A 14,336-nucleotide genomic window follows, 5' to 3' on the forward strand; every position below is an offset into this window, starting at 1 on the left:
TGACTGCCTCATGCACACCCCCTACTGGGGATTGAGCCCGCAACCTGGGCATATGTCCTCACCGGGAATAGAACCATGACTTCCTGGTTCATAGTCGATGCTCAACCACTGAGCTATTGCGGCCCGGCTGTTCTCATTTTTAAGGGAAATAGAAGGATATAAAATTATCCATTGGGGATACAGTGTGGGCCCAATTCCACTTGGATCTATATATATTTCAATAATATGTATTCCTGAACTTTGTCCTCAAGACAGTACTTATGGGAGCTGTTACACAAAAACAAAGAAGTACACAAACGCCAGCCAGGTGAGACTGCACATTTCTGCGTGGAAATGCTGAGCGAGCACTCCTAACCCAGCTGTGCTCACTCCTGCAGGACCTCTGAGCTCCTGGGAAATGCCCACTGCAGCAGGAACCTCCACGAAGTGTCCTTGACAGGGAAGCCCCTGGTGCTGGAGCCCATGTCATGATATGTTATTTCACCTAGTAAGTACGATCTGCCCATTGGGTATTATTATTTACTAGAGACCCGGTGCATGAAATTCATGCACTCGCCGGGGTCTCTCAGCCCAGTCTGTCCTCTCACAGTCTGGGAGTCCTCGGGGGATGTCCGACTGCCGGCAGTCAGACATCCTTAGTGCTGCTGCGGAGATGGGAGAGGCTCCTGCCACCACTGCTGCTGCGCTCGCCAGCCGTGAGCCCAGCTCAGGGCTTCTGGCTGAGCAGCACTCCCCCTGTGGGAGCACACTGACCACCAGGGGGCAGCTCCTGCATTGAGCATCTGCCCCCTGGTGGTCAGTGTGTGTCATAGCGACTGGTTGTTCCACCATTTGGTCGATTTGCATGTTAGCCTTTTATTATATAGGATTCCATTTTATTAATGAGAAAAACAAGGTTCAAGGAGATTGGATACCTAGTCCAAGGCCATCCAGAAAGAAAAGGGTTTTATTAGGACTCAAACCCGGAGTGTCTGACCTTCACAGGCCAGGGCACCTTCCTCACTCCACGCTGTCTCTTACGGTAAACGGGGGTGACAGAGTGGTCACAAGGCATTATGTGCCGTGTGTCTCCGAGGGGACTCTGCCAGGTTGGTACTTGCACATCCTGCTTCAGAACTCTTACCTCAGTGACAAACTGATAATCATAAATGGTTTTTTTTTCAGGAAATGGGACGGTGAGTGCTTTTGAAGACGTTTGTTCAACGCTGCTCAGTATTTTAAACCTATTGCGAGTTACGTCTGAAATTGGACCCTCCATTAGTTCTCGAAGAATCTTATTAAATTTCAACCGATCATCATCTGTACAAGAAGCACCGACGGACCATATCAACGAAAAGATAAAAATGCCCTGCGTTGGAGAGATGAAAAGACAGAGTGCATTAAAGAATGATTCAATCTACCCTTGAAGCTTGAATCAGATTAGCTGATTAATATCTGTGGAAGAAAATTAATAAACTGATAGACAAGAGTAGGTTATCTCAAGATTTATTAAACCTGTAATAATTAGTTTTTTTTTTTAATGAAACTGCATGTTTTATAAAAATCTTACTATCAGAGGAGATAATACAATGCAAAGTGTAATTTCTAGCCAGAGGGAAAACTTAGAATGACTACTCTGGAAAATCACATGCTATTTTAAGTATAGAGCAGGACCTTGATATTAAAAAGAATATTGAGATAACTTTTATAAATATAAGAGTATTTCAATAAGGAATAATCAGCCCATAATATACATAGTTTTTCAATTTAAATTTTGATACAGTGTTATTTTTTAAAGTGGAATGAATTCATGTTCTTTTGCTTGTCTGTTGTAATAATTGTCGGGGCACTGGCTGCCTAACTAGAACTGCCATCCGGAAGCTTTCTTCTCACCGGACTCAGGCAGACAGAACACGGTCGATGGCAAGGCCAATCGCGAAATAAGAAAACCCGTTTGCTTGTTTCTAAATCAAATCCCCTTTTTACTGCCAATGCGAACACAGTCTTGCCTCTGCTTAGAAAAGCTACAGACTCCACTTTTGACACTGTTCACCTGTTACTAGATTACTCACCGACGGTTTCTCTCTGGAAACTAGCTGAAACCAAATTAACAATTTATTTCATAAAATAGAAGCAATAAGAGTAATATATTGACTACACGACAAGTGTTACTATCAGCAATATAGAATTTTTATCAGAGAATATTCAAGGTCTGTTGATAACTTTATTTCTATTTTACATATGTGCTTACAGATGATATATTGTCTTGTTTTTCTCACTCCAAATATATATGTATACACACATATGCACACATACATATTTTAAACATTTATATTTCACAAAAAAGAAGAAAATTGAGGAGGGGGAAAACAATGAATTGTTATGATCTGGCAGTTGAAAGAGAGGCGACTCTCATGGCCAAATGGTGCCTGGCATTTTGGAGAACAGTAACCTCTGAGGCTGACCAAGTGGGCCTAGATTTCAGTAACGGATCTAAGAAGGTCGCTGGGCTCCACCCAAACCTCATGCTGCACCAGAACTGCCAGGCCAGGCCTTTCCCTACCAGCACCTGCTGTTGGGGCCTGACTTCTTTCTCAATGTTCAGCGACCGCCCATCGTCCAGCCCCAGTCCCAGGGGAAGTTGAGTTTCATGAGTTCGGAAGCACCGGGGAAAGCATTCGATGGCTGTCCATCACGTGACCACAGGCAAGGGGCCTTACCTCGAGTAAGGAGTAAGCCTCGCGATCATTTCTCTCTCTCACGTTCACTTCATCGGCAAATTCATCCATAAAACAGTCTATTAGATTCATTAAGGATCGGACTAAGTTTGTATCTGAAGTAGGAGATAATTCCTAAAAAATCAGCAAAAAAAGTCTATAAAGCAAATTGATTGAAACTAGGCACGACTTAAGATAGCACCAGCTAATATTTATTGGACTCATTTAGTTCTAACAGCCATAGTACTTACGAAAAGGTCCTATCGTGATAATTCTAGTTTTATAGGCAGGGAAACCGAGGCACACATTGATTCCCTAGTCTAGAGTGGCAGCTATGAGTACCACATCGGGGTAGTGTTTGTTCTTTAACCCCCGAATCCCAAGTTTAAAAATGCACTGTCCCCTGCTTAGTTAACTTAATCAAAGACATAGATTCCAATTTTATACCCAAAACATTAAAAATTCTTTCAGAGAAGGCAATTAATTTGCTAAAAAGCTTAGTAGAAGAAAAAACATTTTAAGACTAGTTAAAATATAATAGTCCTTTAGAAATTAGACAACATTTTAGAGCATTTTCACCCAGATGTGGTTAGGTACGCCTTTGAGATTCTTTTTAAGAAAGAAAAGATTAGCACCCATACATTTTCTCAAACCCTGAGATGCTTCACTCAAACTATTTTTGATTGAATAAGTATAAGAATAAAAATTTTTTTTACTTGAATGAGCAAAAAGGCTTTAGTCAAAGTTGTGAATAAATTACTTTAATATCTAGTAGCTGACCATACAAGCAGACATTTAAGTGGGAAATTTGGATTTTCTACTTATTTTTTAAGTCTTGAGATCCCCACCCCTCTTACCTTTGTGTGCTTTCTGATGAACTCGACAGAAACAGGGACCATTCTGTCAAACAAGGTCACTAGGAACTCCTTCTCCGTGGCATTGAGCGTCGCAGGCAGGAGGTTCACCCAGGACATCATCAGGGGCCTCCAGCCTAACATGTGAGGCTCCATGTAGATCATCCCACACCTGGAAACCTGCAAGAGCAACCACCGCTTAGCATCCAGGCAACGCCTACAAAAGAAACAGGGCTCGGTCCATCTGTTCCTCACAAACTCTGGGGGGGGAAAGCTGAACTTTATTCACTTTCATGATCTAAATTTTTGTCTGACTTGACCAAATGGTCACAGACAAAGAGGAAAAAAAAAACAAACCACCCAGACTCGAATTTGTCAAGGTACGTCAACAGGTCTGTCTGCTCCGGAGAATCACAGATTCTTTCAAAATGAAGTTGACGAGTATTTTTCATTCAAAGCCAGAGTGATTCAGCAATGGAAGCACCTAGAGCAGTGATGGCGAACCTTTTGAGCTCGGCGTGTCAGCATTTGGAAAAACCCTAACTTAACTCTGGTGCCATGTCACATATAGACATTTTTTGATATTTGCAACCATAGCAAAACAAAGACTTATATTTTTGATATTTATTTTATATATTTAAATGCCATTTAACACAGAAAAATCAACCCCAAAAAATGAGTTCGCATGTCACCTCTGATGTGCGTGTCATAGGTTCGCCATCACTGGCCTAGAGCATAGAGGCAACAGACAGCATTCCCGACGCACGAGCAGATGTCCAGGCTGAGCACTTACGGTGGCAGGAGAAGCAACTTCCAAATCCATCGGCTCAAAAATAAGGTTCATTTGCGGTGACATCTGAATAATCTCCCCGCTCATCAGGCACAGCTTCTTGTTGTCATCCAGCACAGTGTTCATGTTCTCGATCCACACGGCATCCACCGGGCCGTCGAAGACCAGCCACTTCCTGTCTGGTGTCTGGGTTACACACAGGGCGGATGCGGGGCAAAAATGTGATGATGATGATAATGTGAGGAGATGGTTCAACAATATTTCAAAATAAAATGTAGCTCTCTTAAGATTAATTTCACCATGAAAATGTAAAGGCACCTTTTGAATAAAGAATATATGTGAATAAAGTATATATAATAAAGAACATGTAGGAGAGAGAGAGAGAAAGAGAGAGAGAGAGAAACTGAAGAGGCCTATACAGAGTGGGGCGAAAGTAGGTTTACAGTTGTTTGTATGAAAAATAATACAATAATTAATTAATAATAATAAACCTGTGTTTTGTGTGTTCACAACTGTAAACCTAGTTTTGCCTCACACTGCATATGTCATGGGCAAGACACAATATAGCATCTTTTCTTAAGATTCCATCTTTTTCAGTGTTTCTGAATTCATATATAGCATGTTTTAGAGAGTATTATATGCTAACAACGTAACTGCGGGGGAAAACTGCATTGCCGTTTGGAGTGTCTGACTCCGTGTAGGGCTGTGTTCATGCGGGTTACTTCCCCTGTGTGCTAAGTCCAATTCTGTGTTCCCTCCACACACATACAGCACACACCCTCGGGGGCTGAACTACCTCGTGGTGGCACAGGACATTAATATCTACATCACATGCGCGGTCCCACAAGGAAACATCAAAATATCGGCACATTGTCTGGGTGTAGTACATGCTCAGTCAGCATTGCCAGGTATTCGCTGGCAAGTGCAGAAACAGGCTCTGTGTTCGGGTCAGCCTCTTCATGTACAGAGGCAGAGCCTTGGTTCCACGTCAGCAAACGTGAACTTGAATTGAAGTGCTGAGCACTTTGAGTCCATCTCAGCGCATCCTCAGTCCCTATGGCGACTGCATGAATCTAAGAGACAGGGGCCCATACCTCGGAGATGAACCTTCCCTTTTGCTGTTGGCTTCCCGCACCTGTCAATATTCACTTTGGAAAATACTTGTAATGGCGAGATGTTGGGCTTTGCAGTATGAAGGACCTCACTTTAATATCTATATGTTTTTATTGATTCTTAGAAAGAGAGGAAGGGAGAGGGATAGAGATAGAAATATCGATGTTAGAGAAACACTATTGAACGGCTGCCTCTCGCACGCATGCCCTCTACTGGGGATCAAGCCTGCAACCCAGGCATGTGCCCTGACAAGGAATCGAACCCGTGACCTCTTGGTTCCTGGGCTGAAGCTTAACCCCTGAGCCACACTAGCTGGGCGTAAAGGACCTCATTTTTAATTGGGCTTCACTACTCATCAGCCGTGGGCCTTTGGGTCAGCTGCTTGGCCTCCCTGAAACTCTGCAGTTATGGGACATAGCTTCCTGGAAAATGTAATGTAAGCTACTATGTAGCTGAGTATAAGATGGGAGCAATCTCAGGATTATTTCTGTGTAAATAATGGAACTGTCTACATGACTCAGAGAACTCCTATGTTAGCCTGGGCCTGAGGGCATCCACTGTGGCGAGAGGACCTAAGAAGTCGCATTCGTAGTCCCAGACCTCAGTCTGCCTCCCTGGGCCTCAGGTTGGCATTTACCCTTGACATGACTGGTGGCACCTGACCCTGGTAAGGACCCTGCCTCATGAGAGTCTCTCCTTATGCTACTCATCGCCCCAGGCCCTTCAGGCAACAAGAGCAGCGCTGACATTCATGTTGCTCTGTTACGACACTGACTCATGAGTCAGGATCGGCTGGGTCTCCCGGTGGACAAAGAGCCCCCAATTTAGTGTGCATGTCATCAGAAGACAGGAAGCACTCAGTGGATTGATTGTTGAAATAAAGGCCTCTAGCCCGGGCCCTTCTTCACGACCAGCCTTGGCCAGCTGTCTCCCACGTGATCACCCTCTATGAAAACCTGGTGGCATATGGCAGCCACGCAGCCATTGATTGGTCTGTGAGCTCTCTGTGACAGCGGGCACCAGCCACTCAGCAGAATGGGCAGAATGAGGCAGGGGTAGGTAGTGCCCGCCCCCAGGCACAGCAGCCGCAGCTGGCACATCCCTGGTATCTCCTGCCTTCCCACGGTCTTTGTCACAGGCGGGAGGGACAGTGTTGGAACTCTGCAACATCAGCGGCCTGCACTTTCTCTTCTAAGCACTGACGTGCATCTCACAGCCAGTGAGCGTGACACGGGCCACCCTGCGGCGGGCCCGGGAGGAGCATCCCGAGGGAGCAGCAGGGTCCTGTGATCCCGGGGCTCTCTGTCCTGGACCATCTAGCCCAACAAAGGAAAACCGGAGGTACCCCTCCCCGCCCTTTCTCCTCCTGGCCGCTCTGTGCACACCAGGGCAGAGGCGCTGGCCAGCAAGGTCCCCTGCCCAGCCGGGGTGCGGAGGAGGTTCTTCACAGAAACGCCGCAGGCTCTGTGCTAAATGAATGTCTTGGGCTCTAAGTGTGTATGTCTGAGACCTCTGAGAGGGTCATAAATCGGTGAGAAGGAAACAGCACGGATTCCTACCCATGCAAAAGTGCGAGCACTTACCATCGAAGAGGCGAAGGCCCTGAAACTGACAGCAAGGACCCCGTCGGACCACTCGTGGGATACCTGGTCGAACTGCCCGTACAGCTGGCCCATGGTGACAGACTTGGGGTTCAGGACAGTGATTTGAACCTTGTTTTCTTCCATTAAGCCCTTAGGGGGACAATCAACCAATGTATTTATTTACGTTTTGCAGAGTAGTGTCTTTATAGAAAACATAACTGAGTATAGCAAGGGAAACAGATGACAGAAATAACTAGCATCTCAGTTTCTGTAATAAATAGAAATGAACTTAAATCCCCCCGTGAAAAGATAAAGAGCATCAACCTGGGGAAAATAAAAATCAAACTATCTACTCTCCATAAAAAGTAACTCACAGTGACACCCAGTGCCAGTGAAAGACATGGGCAAGCACATACGCCAGGAGGAAATGTGGGCGGCAGGGTTGCCCTTAGATCAGGGGATGCAAGGCAAGTAGCAGACAAGACATCACTTTATGTTGGTTGAAGGGGAGAGTGAGCAGATAATGATAACAAATCCCACACAGGCCATGAACACCGAAATATTTGAAGCCAAAACTATTCAAAACACAGTAGCCAGAAATGCAATATTAGCCGGAGAGTTTAAAACAGCCTCATTCCTCTAACATATCAAAGTGGACCCAACTGCAAGGTGTAGTACAGAAAGTTTGAATAATATACTCATTATCATATACTAGAGGCCCAGTGCACGAAATTCGTGCATTGGGTGGGGGAGGTGTGTCCCTCAGCCCGACCTGCACCCTCTCTCAATCTGGGACCCCTCTGAGGATGTCCAACTGCTGGTTTAGGCCTGATGCGGGATCGGGCCTAAACTGGCAGTCGGACATCCCTCTCACAATCTGGGACCACTGGCTCTTAACCACTCGCCTGATTGCCTGCCTGACCACCCCTCACCCTTCTGCATGCCTGCCTGATCACCCTAACCACTCTGCCTGCCTGCCTGAGCACCCCTAACTGCCTCTGCCTCGGCCCCTGCCACTAAGCTTCGTCCAGAAGGACATCTGGAATGATGTCCGGAAGGTCGTTCGGCTGTCCGGTCTAATTAGCAATTATGCTTTTATTATTATAGATATACATGCACATATATCATATAATACACTCAAGAAACCATACACATTTCAAATTCAATACCACAATCAGCCAGTATTAGAAGTTTGCATTTCAATTATAACCACCCAGAAAATAAAAAATACTCTCCTAAAAGCATGAAAACAAAACCATCAGATTTTTCATGTTTCCAGACTTATTATTACAATGGCCTCGTGCTACCTTTATAATTACACATTTTAAAAACAGAAGTAAAAGGTTGAGAGGAAAGTAGGTGGCATCGCCTTTATACGCTCAGCTTCCCGTTTGCTTCCTGTAACTTCTCCACTCCTGTTTTCTCTCTGACTCATGTTTCTCATGATTTCAAGGTGCTACCTTGGAGTGTCTTTTAAAATGACCTGAGAGATTCTATCTTGATTATAATAAAATAATGCACTTATCACACACTGACCTTTTCACATATATCACTTAGGGCTCCAGCTAAGACGCGATAGGCACTGGTCTTCCCTCCAAACGGCTCCCCGACAATCATGAAGCCGTGGCGCACAATCATCATTTCATATATCTGGAGGATCTTCTCAGAAAAGAAACCGGTCATTTGCAAGTTCATGGCCTCGCAGTTGTCTTTGATGGCCATCAGCAAGTCATTGTAATCTGGCTTTGGCAACTTCACCCCAGGAAACAGATCCGAAGTGATGCCCTGATGATAGATGATTTGGGGATTCATATTACATATTCATACATTTGCTATCTATCTATACATATATATACACATATATATATGCATACACATATACACACACATACTTTCACACAGGTATATCCACACATAAACAGGATACAACTTCTCTCATCCTCACATTTAATATTGATGGAAATGAAGTCATTAAATAATAGTTCAACAGTATTTTAACAGGTTTCTAGAGATACGGTCGACATACAATAAGTTGTATGTATTTTAAGTGTGCAATTTGATAAGTGGAACAATAAAGTCCATCCAGATAACCACACATCTGTCACTCCCAAAGTTGCCTGTCACTTTTTGTAATCCCCCTTCCCTTCTCCCCTTACTGCCTCCTACCTCCATCCCCGGGTGACCATTGATTTGCCTTCTGTAGCTACTTGTATTTGCATTGTTTAGATTTAATATAGATAAATTACATATTAGGTGCTAGACTTTATTGTCTGGTTTCCTTCACCTGGCATGAAGGCTGGGGAATTCACAGGTCTCAGCATGTGTCAAGAGTCGGTATACTGAAGTAGTCCCCTGCATTGAAGTGACCCAGTTTTTAAATCCATTCCCCTATTGACTGACATTTTCACTGTTCCCAGCTTGGAGTTATTACAAATAAAGCTGCTGTGGACATTGGGGTAGAAGTCTTTTTATGAACAAATGCTTTCATTTCTCTTGGGTGAATACTGAGAAGTGGAATACCTGGATAGTACAGGGCGTGTGTGTTTAACATGTTAAGAAATGGCCTGCTTTCCAAAGTAGTTCTATTATTTCATATTCCCTCAGAGTGTATAGGGGTTCCAGTATATGGTATGAGCAGTTCTTTTAAACTGAGACATAGAAATAGGTGTGTGACAGTATCTTGTTTGGCTTCAATTTGTATTTCCCAATGATTTACATTCTTGCATGTGCTTATTTGCTGTAGGTATATTTTCTTCAGTAAAGTGCCTGTTTAAATCTTTTGCTATTTTTACTCGGTTTATTTTCTTAATGGTAACTTCTAAGCATTCTTTAAATATTATGCATACAAGCCCTAGCCGGTTTGACTCAGTGGATAGAGCGTCGACCTGCGACCAAAGGGTCCCAGGTTTGATTCTGATCAAGGGCACGTACCTCAGTTGCAGCCTCCTCCCCGGCCTGGACCCTGGTCGGGGCTCATGCAGGAGGCAACCAATCGATGTATTTTTCTCACATCGATATTTCTCTCTGTCTTTCCCTCTCTTCAAAAGTCAATGGAAAAATATCCTCAGGTAAGCATTAAAATATATATATATATTTTATATATTTTATATATTATACACACACACACACACACACACACACACACATATATATATATATTATGTATACAAGTCCTCCATCATATACCTAATTTGTAAGTATTTTTCCTAGCCTGTAACTTGTCTTTCATTCTTTTACCAGTATCATTCAAAGAATAAACTTTTTAATCTTGATGAGTCTATGTTATCAGCGTACTATTTTATGTCTTGTGCTTTTGGTGTTGTGTTTAAGGCATTGTTGCCTAACCCAGTGTCACAAGGGATTTCTCCTGTTTACAGCATGTTTAATCCCAAAAGTTAGACAATGAACACGATCGAATTTTAAGGTTCATTGTAAAGACTGTCATATTGGCATAAAGATGGACAAATACATCAAGGGAACAGAATAGGGAGCCTACAGCCGTGAACAACTCCTTCTCAACAAGGGCACGAAGGCACATCCACCGATCAGAGACAAGCTCGTCTCCAACAAGTGGTGCCAGAATACCTGGATTTGCCAAAACAACGAACTTCAGCCCCTCTCTCATGCCATCCACACAAACGAGTTCAGAGGCATTTCACTCATGGGAGTGGGGAGTATTCTAATTAGCCGGTGGCCCTTCCTGTGCACATGGAACCTCAGAAGGTGACCTTATTTGGGAAGAGGATCTTTGCAGATGTGACTTAAGTTAGACGAGGTCATACTGGGCCCTAAACCCAATGCTGCTGTCTGCACCACATAAAGGAGAGAAAGAGTCAGACACAGACACCAGGGAAGAAGGCCCCGCCGTGATGAAGGCCGAGACTGGAGTGGTACCGAGCAAAGCCACATCAACAACTGCCAGCAGCCAGGATCTGAGAACACACAGCTGCCTGGGACGGCGTCTAGCGAGGTGTGTGCTGCCTGGTGAACATGAGCGTGGCTTTCACTCCTGGCAACGGTCCTTCCCAGAGCCTTCGGAGGAAAACACCTCGGCTTCAGGCTGCGAGAGGACAAATGTGTGTGGTCTTAAGGCACTAAGTTTGTGGCACTTGGTCATGGCGGCTTTAAGAAACGAATACAATCATGTAATGTATGATTGGAAAGAATTGTAATTCCACAGTTAATGTTCACGAATATGGAGCGTTAACTGCAAGCTCTCAGAAATATTCCTTTATAAATTGCTGAGGCTATAAGTACCATAGCAGCCTGTGTGAGAAATAGGACTGTTTCTTGGACTCTGAAGGTAAAGGTGAAAATTCAGAAGAGCTTTATCTGCAAGCATACAGTTGAGCTGTACTTCAGAATTTACAAATTTCAAGTTTAATTGCTCCTGAGTTGAATTGTGTTGATGCTGCTATGTTGAAACGAATCCCAGTTCATCAAGGCACTGAGTTTCCTTCAGGCAGAGAAGAGGAAGGCCGTACAGCAGAGCGGGTGAGAGCACTCCACCGCCTGACTGTGCAGTTGGAACCCCGCTCCCCCACGACTGGCCATCAACTCAAGTCGCTCAGCACCTCTGTGCTGCGTGCACCATCTGTGAGACAGGGGCGACGAGAGCGCCCGCCTCGCTGGCTCACTGTGAGTACTCAGTGAATCCTAGCTGCAGAGCTCTTAGAATAGGACCGGGTCCATGGTAAGTGCGTAGTGTTTTCTAAAAACAAAACAAAAAAAACTCAAATTGCTCAAGGTTAACCTTAAAAGGAGCAGATCTCTCCAGAACATATTTGGTGTCCAGTGGTTCTCAGCAAAGCCCCCACCAGGGAGAGCTGGAAATGTGTAGACGCGTCCTTCTGGTTCTCACCGTGGGCGCGGCCTGTGGACACTGGGGCTGGGGCTGGCAGAGACGATGAATTCTCTGCAGCGGAAGGCGGTCTCTCACCACAAGGGGTTGTCCTGGTTGAAAATGCTGATTGTGCTCTACTGTGGGCCAGTGCTCAGTGCTCACCGTGTGAGAACACCCCTAGCGAGGTACATTTCCTCTGTATGACAACGAGTATGGCTTTTACTCCTGGGAAATCTGGTCAGTGTGCTAGGACCAAAGACACGGAAGGAAAGCTTTAGGAAGAAAACGTGCGCCTCCTTGCTGTCGCTGTGTTCTATAAGATGTCTGCACCGCCAGCTCTACTTCGAAGGGCAGCCCCTTTCAGAACGAGGCACGGGGTCGCTGTGGGTCACTGACAACACCGGCCCTCGCTGCCGGGCAGTGCCCTTCCTTCCCCACTCGTGACAGTCAGACGACTTCAGTCCTCACTCCCCGGAGCTAACTGCCTGCCCTTCCAGGCGACACCATCGGGCAACAGCTCCTCTCAGAAGCCCGAGCCCCCTCCCGGATCTCTTCTACCGGAGATGGGGAGAAGGAAACGCGTGAAATGGAATTATAGTCTGGAAACTGCAACCATTGCTCTAATCCTTCTCAATTATTCATAATCTAATCTTTAAAATAGAACAGGATTAACAAGCTTAGCTCTTATCTTAAATCACCCTGAAAAAAACAATTTCATAAAAGCTATGGCATGCTTCCAAAGAAATTAAGCTTATTTATGTATTTGTTTTTTATTCCCTCAATCACTAGTTTAGCAACAATTACCAAGTCCCTGTTCTGTGAAGGGGGTCAGAGCTGTGTTAGACCGATGACTTCCCTTCACAGACCCTGCATTCTAGTGTCGTTTATAAGCAAACACATCTTGTAGCTTGTGTGTGCTCATTACACTGTGTGGTTTTCATAAAAGTAGTCTTTTAAAATTCCAAGTTGTTAAAAGTCATCTGAAGCAACAAAGTTAGCTAAACACCCTTCACACACATGTGGAATGATCTGTGTTTCTCTGGCCAGGCCATTGCTTTCTAAAGAGGAAGTTTCCCAGGGAGTTGCCCCCTCGGCCATTGGATAAGCACATGGCAAGGACAGTGTTGCTACATTAGGATAATAAATGTTCTTACCTCAAAGAGCGGTAAATCATGGGACAAAAATTTTGGCAGATTTACATCAATAATGGATCTAAGCAGCAAAATTTCTTCATTTTCATGTGGATATTTCAGCTGAAAGAAAGATGTACTCATGATGATGCCAGAATTTGTTAACTTGTGCCCCTACATTTTCACACAGGTACACAAGCACACGGGCCCAAGAGGCCATTTAAGCCCATGCACAATTATGAACCATTTGCATTTAGCTGGATAGTTATTAATTTTAGAAACTGACCTTTATTCTTGTTGAATTCTCTACTAGCCATGAAAACCTGGGTTGAACTAACTACCTCTTCACAGATGCTCTAAGTTAAGGGCTATGGGCATGAATTCAGTACAGTGTGGGAGGAGCCACTGGCTCCCTGTTGGGTGAGAGCTTGCTTGTCCTACACATCCGAGACCAGCGACGGGTCGGTTAAGTGGAAACAGTCACTAAAAGCGGGCAATCATTTCTAAAAGATGCATTTCAATTTGAAACATATAAACATTCAGTTACTAGTATTTGCCCATATTTTGAAGCCAAAGCCTTTTCTCTGAGTGTAGAGTTCGGCACCAATTTTCTTCCAAAAAATACATCAATGACGCATCGTCCGCTCCATCAGATTTGTGGTGTCAGGTTTTGTTTTTTAACGAAGACTAAGCTCTTTGGGTACTTGTGAGACAGTCTAAGTGTAGCATCCTTATCCATTTTTAAGGTTGTTTTTTTCCCGTCTTATATACTTTACTTTCTATGCCTAATTCAAATTCATGGGTTGTTTTTTTTTTTAGCCTTTCATCTTACTGAATCTTTCTTGAACAATGAACTTTGTTTTCATAAAAACAAAACTCTTCACGTTGGTATATCATCCATTTCCTTGACATTTAATTAAATGACATAATAACAGGAACATACCAACTGGCTTCAGAATGGGGAACAAGCAAACTCTCTCTGGGTAAATGAACACAGCTCGTCTGATAAAATAGTGTGTGTGTGTGTTTGGGGTGGGGCAGGGAGCAGCATGCTGGCTGAGAGCAGAGTACAGGTATGTGTTAGTGTGTGCCAGACAGATGGGAGATGGCTGGTTCGTGTGCCAAGTCACCTAAGTAGAGGGTATTTCAGAAAACTTACGTTCAATTCCAAAACACCTGTGGTAAATCCACAGTTTACCGGTTGGACGTGGAACCTGCCCATTAGGTTCAAATAATTCACAGAAATCCGAACACAGAATTATTTCTTTCAGCGTCAATGCTTCGCTCAACATCCCACTCCAAAGGTTCTCCTATCATCTTGCATTTA

The 14,336-nt window shown here is 44.3% G+C and overlaps 1 protein-coding gene across 4 annotated transcripts in view; it reads right to left on the bottom strand.

Moving 5' to 3' along the window:
• DNAH7 (dynein axonemal heavy chain 7) overlaps positions 1-14,336 on the bottom strand; it is a 151,913-nt gene that overhangs the window by 75,718 nt on the left and 61,859 nt on the right. For all 4 annotated transcript variants that reach the window (XM_070421732.1, XM_070421734.1, XM_070421731.1 and 1 more), the window contains 7 exons: positions 13,034-13,132; positions 8,573-8,821; positions 7,037-7,186; positions 4,344-4,526; positions 3,554-3,730; positions 2,700-2,831; positions 1,124-1,348 (listed from right to left, as the gene is read on the bottom strand). In XM_070421732.1, coding sequence (XP_070277833.1) covers positions 1,124-1,348; positions 2,700-2,831; positions 3,554-3,730; positions 4,344-4,526; positions 7,037-7,186; positions 8,573-8,821; positions 13,034-13,132 — 1,215 coding nt within the window. The remainder of the gene's footprint in view (positions 1-1,123; positions 1,349-2,699; positions 2,832-3,553; positions 3,731-4,343; positions 4,527-7,036; positions 7,187-8,572; positions 8,822-13,033; positions 13,133-14,336) is intronic.

Source organism: Myotis yumanensis, unplaced genomic scaffold, assembly GCF_028538775.1.
Source record: "Myotis yumanensis isolate MYYU_CA2020_CCGP unplaced genomic scaffold, mMyoYum1.0.hap1 SCAF_8, whole genome shotgun sequence".
NCBI lineage: Eukaryota > Metazoa > Chordata > Mammalia > Chiroptera > Vespertilionidae > Myotis > Myotis yumanensis.